The following is an 8496-nucleotide window of genomic DNA, read 5'->3' as shown; positions in this document are numbered from 1 at the left end:
AGATCTAAATAAGATGGAGAAATAGAAGAAGGGAAGGACGGGAAGAAGGAGTATTTGCAAGGAGAGTGGAAAGGTTACAAGAGGATGAGAAAAAGGCAGAATATAAGAGAGAAGTGGAGGAACGATTGAGCAAATATGAATTGGAGCAGATGGGGGACGTGGAAGATGTGTGCAGGATATTCACAGAAGAAATATGTGCAGCATGTGATGTGGTGTGTGGGATGAAGAGAAGACGGAGGGGGGTGCAAGGAACAGCGTGGTGGAATGAAGAGGTGAGACAGGTTGTGACACAAAAGATGAAAGCATACAATGAATGGACAAGAAATAGGGGCATGGAAGAAGTTGAGAGGCGGAAGAGAGAGTTATATGTAGAATGAAAGAGAGAGGCGAAAAGATTAGTAAGAGAGAGTAAGAAGAGAGTGGATGAGTTATTTGGAAGGAATTTGAGTGTAAATTGGAGGGACTGTAAGAAAATTTTCTAGAAAGAGGTGAAGCGAGTAAGACAGGGTGGAAGTGAGGTTAGCAGGAGAGTGAAAGATAAAAATGGTAGATTACTTGCGGAGAAGGGAAAAAAGTGAGCAGATGGAGAGAACACTTTAAGGAATTGTTGAACATAGAGGATGGAAGTAATGCGAGTATAAGTGGCTGGGGAATGGCTGGGAGAAGGAGGGAGGTGAGAAGACAGGAAGATATCAGTAGGATAGAAGTTGTCGAAGCAATTAAGAAAGTTAAACTGGGGAAAGCCCCAGGAATTGATGGAGAGTGTAGTGAAATGCTGAAGCATGGGGGAGAGATAGTAGTAGAATGGATGTGGAAGATGTGCAGGTTGGCCTGGGAGGAAGGTAGAGTCCCGGAGGATTGGAAGTCAGGAATAATTATTCCCTTGTATAAAAGAGAAAGGGAAAAAGAAGTGTGTGGTAATCATAGGGGCATTTGTCATCTTAGTATAATAGGAAAAGTGTATGGTAGGATACTTATTGACAGAGTTAGAGAAAGAACAGAGGAATTAGTTGAAGAAGAACAGAGAGGATTTAGGAAGGGAAGAGGTTGTGTAGATCAGATATTCATTCTTAGATCTTTAGTGGAAAAGTTTCTAGAGAAGGGAAAGAAGTTGTATGCGGCTTTCATGGATATGGAGAAAGCATATGACATGGTGGATAGACAAGGATTGTGGAAAGTATTAAGAATATATGGAGTAGATGGGAAGTTGTTGAATGCTGTGAAGCGTATGTATGATGGTGCTAGGGCTGCAGTGCGTGTGGATGGTGAACTGCGTGAATTTTTCTCTTTGACGGTTGGGTTGAAACAGGGATGTGTCATGTCTCCATGGTTGGTCAATCTGTACATGGATGGGGTAATAAAAGGAGGTACAAGGTAGGGTAGTGGATGTTGGAGTGGCCCTGGTGAGAAAGGGTAGTGTTTGGAAACTCCCTGTACTGATGTTTGCAGATGATACTGTGTTGTTGAGTGAAGATGAAAGGGAGCTGCAAGGCTTGGTGGATGAGTTTGGGAGAGTGTGTAAGAAACGGAATCGAAGATGAATGTAGGGAAGAGTAAAGTGATGGTCTTTGAGGGAGGTGAAGTCAGTGAATGTACAACGAGGTTGGATGGTGAGGAATTGGAAAATGTGAGTACGTTTAAGTACTTGGGTAGTGTGATGAGTAAGGATGGAGGTTTGGAGGGTGAAGTGCTTGAAAGGGTACAGCAGGGAAGAAAGGTTGCTGCTTCCTTGAAAGCAGTGATAAGAAACGGAAGTGAGCATGGAAGTGAAAAAGTTACTACATGACAGTATTGTGATACCAACACTAACGTATGGAAGTGAAGCTTGGACGTTGTTGGAAGGACAAGTCAAGAGTGAGAGCAGTGGAAATGAGTTATTTAAGAGGAACCTGTGGAGTCACATGGAGAGACAGGTTGACAAATAAGGATATAAAGGAGCGTTGTGGTGTGGATATGGATGTGATAGGAAGCGTTAGGAGGAATACACTGAGGTGGAGAGGATGGAGAGTGAAAGACTGACGAAGAGAGTGTATGTGAGTGAGGTGGAGGGGGGGAAATGGAGGAGGAGGCCGAGGATGAGATGGAGGGATGGGGTGGAGAGGTATATGAGGGAGGGGGGTTTGAGTTGGGAGCAGGGCAGTGCAATGGTGGGGGACAGGGCGACGTGGAGGCGATTTGTTTGTGGCCACCCCGAACGGGATTGAGGCGTCTAGCAATAGATAGACAGATAGAACCTGAACATGCTCTCTCAAAAGGCAAATAGAACTCATCATAGTTTAAGCGAACAGAAGGTAGAGTAAAATCCTGGCATAACAACAACAAATTGACATCATTCATTCAGTTCATATAGATCAGGTCATCTCTAATCTTTCCTCAAGGAATAGAAAGATGTGTATGGTGATCACATGGCGTATCCTCCCGTCACCTCAACACAGGCTCCCACCATGTAGCTGCTCCGCTCGCTTAGCAGAAAAGCCACCACTTCAGCCACTTCTGTATTTGGCGAGAAAAACGTATAAAACAAAATAATATAAATATTTTCAAAACCAATCAAGTTTAGTAAGTTCGTTAAGTTTGTCCGTTATCTACAGCTGAAAGTAATTCGACGGTTGCTTGTGGTATTACTGGGGAATGTTTGGATGCTTTCCTTCTCAGTCACGCTGGTATGTAATTGTGATTGTCATTTGCCACTAAATACTGCCGGCACATTTTCTGTTGAGTCCCGGCACTTGTTCCTTCCACTGAAATTCACTTCCTTACCAACTAATTCTTCCCCTGTCCCCCTCCTTTCTACAGACTTGGTGGGTATCCACCAACATCTGGTTCTTTCCTTTCCATCACACAGGCTATATCGTTAGAGGGCTGCCCTGAAAATTTAGACAAAGAGAAATGAATGATAACAATGGAGCTTTGTGACTGATCCTATGATTTATAAGTCCTGTAGTCTGAATCCTTTTGCTTACTTTTTTTTCTTAGACCAGCACTCCAAATGCTTCTCTTTATACATTCAGCCCTCATCCTAAACCTTCCATCTTTTACCTACCGGTAATACCATTTCTAACCTCACTCTTGCTTTATGTTGCCCTGCTATTGTACAGAAAACTTAACTGCAGTTTGCAGAAATAAACAATAGAAAGGTTGTAGTACGGAATTGCATTATTCAGAATTCAATCTATTACCTTATGAGAGACATTCGTAACAAGTCAAAGGCCAGCTTAGAACCGTACGTATTATATATTAGACTTATTACAAGTTAAAATAAGGTCGACGCGACCTTTCTCCTCCCCGCGCGTACACACACACACACACACACACACACACACACACACACACACACGGGAACCCGAATTCACTGAGTGTCCCTAACTATGTCACTCATGTACTGAGTCACTGAACCTTTTTTAAGGAGAACTCTGGAAAGTTACAAGCACAGACTTCTCTGAGTTTCACAAATGGGTAGTGTTGAAAGGTGGGAGTATTAATGGTGTCTGGCGTGTATCTGTGGTTCGGGTGTTTTGCGTTTTGGGTGTGTCTGGAGTGTATCTGAGGGGTTTGTCCAAAGACTAAATATGTGTTGGGGTCTGTCGGGGTGCTGGGTACGGTCTGGGTGAGTGAAGTTTTGAAAGGTCTCCTAAGATGAAGGCGCCTGTTGGCACCAAGATATTGATTACAAATTCAGTCATTGCTTTCGACGTCCATTGATGACTACACTTTCTTCCGTAATCATAATTTGTTGTGGACCAGCATAGCCATGAAAAGGTGCCACGTATGACAGAACCATTAAATTAATACACAGAAAAATAAACTTACAATATAAGCGAAGCTTTCATTCTCTGATGTGTTTTGTCTAATTGTCCTCATTACTATAAGCCTGACATTCACACAGCCTTCGTGTGGAATACTGTACAATTTAATGAGGGATTAGACTTATTCATACATGGCTGCCTACTTGCACTTTTTGCCACTAAGTCACATTCGCCAGGCAAATGTCGATCTGCAGACGACTTCTCTATCCAGTCGACTTCCATACGACTGAATATAGCTCAAGAAAAACCACATCTGTTGGATGTGTTAAGGAAGGTTATATAGTCTAACCCCTCCAGTTCGAAACGTCTCTCATGATCTATTTATAAAATATCTGGGTAATGCAAGAATATACTAAAAGAAAACGTAATGGCTGTGAAGAAACAAATTTCGACAGTTCTACCCTTTCATTGTTGAATTCTAACTTAGGAGAGTCCTCTCTTATTTAGGGGTTGGTGAAGCCTATACGATTATCTACCTCTCACAGTTCAGTACGTCCCATGGAGAGAGTAAAAACATGGTACAGTTGTCCGAACCCTCCTTTGTTGAGTTCAACATTCTGCTTCGAATGCTGTGAACCCCTGAAGCCTGCTGCTCCGTCTTTAATCATTGTCAGATGATTCTCTGCAGCTAAGTAAATGTCTCTCACTATGAAAGAAATTAATGATGACTGCATCTAACCCCTTCCATTGAAATATTTTTATTAATATGCATAAAATGTAATTTTTTTTTTGCTAGGAAGAAGGAACCAAAGGCCAGAAGCCCGCAATAACTGTTCCTTCCAAGAGAAAAACAAAATACAAAAGAGAGCCAAATTCAAGATCCGATCATTTCAAGATGCCTGGAAACACTGCGTCTGAAAGACTGGAGATCATAGCTAGCAGGAAATACAGACAGAGAGAGACAGTTCCAGAGTTGACCTATTGCATAAATGAAGGACTGGGAGTAAAGGTTAACTCTTGCATTAGAGAGCTGGACAGAAAAGGGATGAGAGTTAGCTACTACAGGTGGAGGGATGCAAGCAGACAGTTCAGAGGAGCAGTAACCATTGAAGTATCGATAGAAAAGAGGTAAAGATGCAACAGTGTGGCGAAGAGACAGACTTTGAAGGGAGCCAGTAAGAGGAGGAGAGTTAATCAGATGAAAAACCTTTGACTCCACCCCATTGAGAATAGCTGTATGTGGGAAGCCTGCCCACACATGAGAGTTGTACTCCACACAGGGGCGGATAAAACCCGTGTATAGAGTCAACAATTGTGCAAGGGTAAAGAAGGAATGGAGTCAGCTTAGCACACCTAATCTCTTGGAAGCAGATTTTACAAGAGATGTAATATGATCTATCCAAGATAAGTCCCGAGTGAATGAAACCCCAAAGCATGTTCAAGGATGATGTATAATTAAGCTGAATATTATTAAACATTAGTGGGTACACCTGTGGAAGATTTTGTTGGGCTGATAGGTGTAAGAACAGAGGCTTTGATGCATTAAAAACAACAAGATTATTTTTACCCCAGTCAGAGATACGACCCAAGTCAGAGATTAGGTGTGCCATAGCCTGATCCCTTGCTTGTTGATATGACTGCTGAGATGGACGTTGCGGGAACCGAATGGAAAGGTGAAGTGTGGAGTCATCAGCGTATGAGTGGATAGGATTAGATGTACAACTTAGAAGGGCAGTGATGAATAAAAGGAAGAGAGTTGGTGATAGGACAGAGCCATGAGGAACACCACTGTTGATAGATCTAGGAGAAGAACAATAGCTGTCTACAATGGAGACTATAGAACCACCAGAAAGGAAGCTATAGATGAAGGCACAGATAGAAGGATAGAAATTGTAAGAGGGAAGTTTGGAAATAAAAGATTTATGCCAGACTCGATCCAAGGCCTTTGAGATGTCAAGTGCAATGGCAAACCTTTCGCCAAAGTCCCGAAAGGAGGATGACCAAGAGTCTGAAAATTAGGTGAGAGAATTGCCAGTGGAGCGTGACGGAACCTATACTGATGATCAGAAAGAAGGTTGTGATAGGAATGATGCTTTAAAATTTTGCTATTAAGAATTGACTCAAAAACTTTTGAAATACAGGATGTTAAAGCAATTGGACGATGGTTAGAGGGTTGGGAATGGTCACCCTTCTTTGGGACTGGCTGAATGAGAGCAAACTTCCAGCAAGAAGGAAAGGTACAAGTTGATAGACAAAGGTGAAAGAGTTTACCTAGGCAGGGTGTAAGCCCAGAAGCACAGTTCTTGATGACAACGGGAGTAGAAGGATAGTTTTGCAGAAGCTGATGCCGATTATTCGAACCATCCCTGACCGGGTTAATTATCATGCTTCATTTCCACTGAACCCTTGAAGCTGGCGCGAAAATAAGAGATGTCCTTTTCCATGATAGGGTAAACAGTAACTATTCATACTATAGTGGTATTTATGTATGGCCATTTGAGAGGTCATAACCGTTCGCAACATGAGGCTTCCCATAACGTGATTTGTGTAGAAATTTCCCTGATCAAAATGGCAGAACGAAAATGTGGCTTATGTTGTTACCTTTTTTTTTTTTTTTTAAATAACAACGGAGGAAGGAAAAACAAATGAGTAAAAAAAAAATAATCCATACACCAGATTACTGGTGTCCTCTGTTCATAAAATATCTGTAACAGTTAGACTTGAACAGCCGTGGGTTGAAATCTGGAGGGAAACAACTCTGGGGAAGTGAGTTCCAGAGAGATGCAGTTTGGAGAATGAAAGAATTCTGGTAGGCAGAAGTTCTGCAATATGGCTGAATAACATTCCAGTCATCAGCGCTACCAGATGCCAGTGTAGCACAAGGGAAGGCATGGAGAGGTGGCACCATGGACGAAACTTCGTCTGAGCATTTGCCAAAAAAAATATCTGTAAAATAACGCAAGGGAGGCAACATTCTTTCTTACTTGCAGGGGAGGTAGTTTATATGTAATGGCAGGGTTGTTAATGATTCTAACACCTTTGTTCTGAATTTTGTCTAGTTGTCTTAATGCAACCTCTTCACAACCATTCCACATGGGGTGAGCAATATTAAAGCTGAGAGCGCACACGACTCTTATAAATTATAGCTAACTGCTTATCGGCGAAGAAGTTACGGACTCTGTACAATAATCCAAGTTTCTTTGAGGCGGTTTTAGCAAGTGATCTGACATGAGAGGTCCAGCTGAGGGCACTGTTAAGTGAGACGTCAAGAATTTCAATACTTTTGGAGATGGGAATATTAGTAGCACTGAAGGTAATGTACGAATCCGGCAATATCTGTCTATTAGTAAACTGTATATATTTAGTTTTACTAGGATTAAAAGAGACAAGGTTGTTTTTTCCCCATTCACTGATCGTACATAGATCTTGATTTATGGAGATGGCTATATTAAGTTGAGAGGTAGAGATATTAGACTTTGTAAATGGGTGTCTGAGTGTGAATGAACTATGTAGTGTTGAGTCATCTGCATACGAGTGAATGGGATTATGGGTGACAGATAAGAGATCATTAATATGAACCAGAAATAGGGTTGGCGCCAGAACTGATCGCTGCGGCACGCCAGCGTTAATTGAGTGAAAATTGGAATATACATCATCTACTTTTACTTTTATTTTTCTGTCACTAAGATATGAAGAAATCAAAGGAACAAACGACGTTAGTCCATAGCAAGGGAGTTTGGATAACAGGGAACGGTGCCATACTCTGTCGAAAGCTTTATAGATATCAAGAGCTACTGCATAAGTTTCTCCAAAAAGATCAGTTGATTGATGGATGGTATGAGTTAAGAGATTGAGTATGTCAATGGTGGATCTTTCGTGGCAAAAACCATATTGTCTGTCACTAATTAAGTTGTTGGATTCAAGATGTTTAACAATGTGCTTATTAATTAAAGTTTTCAAATACCTTACCAAGAAAAGATGTGACAGCTATTGGTCTGTAATCAGAGGGGTCAGACGAACTTCCTTTCCTCGGAGTTGGGTGGTTATTGGCTTCTTTCCATGAATTTCGGAATAAAGAAGTACGTATGCATAGTCCGAATAATTTAGCTAGGACAGAGGCAATTTCAGGGGAACACTTTTTCAAAACAATTGGCGGAATTCCATCTGGACCTGGAGCTTTGTTGGTTGGTAAATTGTCTAGGATGGATTTTACGTATCTTGTCTGTATTTTAAGTGGGGCAATTTCGGGAGAATCAAGTTCCAGTACTGGGACATTCTGGCTGGTATCGTCTATGGTAGAGTTTCTGGCAAAGGTACTGGCAAAGATATCTGCTTTCCCACGCGGGTCATTTGTAATGTTGCCATCTGAAGATTTTAGTGGAGGAATGGAAGATGACTTGTTAAAGTTATTATAGAAAGAATTAAGAGTTGACCAGAATATTCTATTGTCATTAGGGTTGTTTAGTTGTTTTAATGCTTGGTTTTGAAGAATGTTTGATATAGATAGATTTAATACAGCTTTTGCATGATTTCTAGAAATTTTAAATTAGGAGAGTGATTCAGATGTTTTTTTATTTTAAGTAAGAGTTATATGCTAATGACTTTTGGGCTGTTGCTCTGGCACAGTTGCCATCAAACCATTTTGGAGAGTTCGATCTTTTAGTGAACTGTTGACTTGTTATGAATAAATCCATACCAGATAATATTAAGTTGCAAATGTGGGACTGGGTAGAATTGGGATCACTAGAGA

The 8496-nt window shown here is 41.2% G+C and overlaps 1 protein-coding gene across 1 annotated transcript in view; it reads right to left on the bottom strand.

The window, feature by feature from the left end:
* Positions 1 to 2401: 2401 nt before the first annotated feature.
* LOC145394492 ((3R)-3-hydroxyacyl-CoA dehydrogenase-like) overlaps positions 2402 to 8496 on the bottom strand; it is a 68631-nt gene continuing 62536 nt past the window's right edge. The window contains exon 6 of the mRNA XM_080268340.1: positions 2402 to 2493. Coding sequence (XP_080124466.1) covers positions 2402 to 2493 — 92 coding nt within the window. The remainder of the gene's footprint in view (positions 2494 to 8496) is intronic.

This window comes from Coenobita brevimanus, chromosome 27 (assembly GCF_032717465.1).
Source record: "Coenobita brevimanus isolate Jiangsu-jjx chromosome 27, ASM3271746v2, whole genome shotgun sequence".
Taxonomy (NCBI): domain Eukaryota; kingdom Metazoa; phylum Arthropoda; class Malacostraca; order Decapoda; family Coenobitidae; genus Coenobita; species Coenobita brevimanus.
Note: the sequence above shows the minus strand (reverse complement) of the source record. Positions and strands in the feature narration are given on the sequence as shown.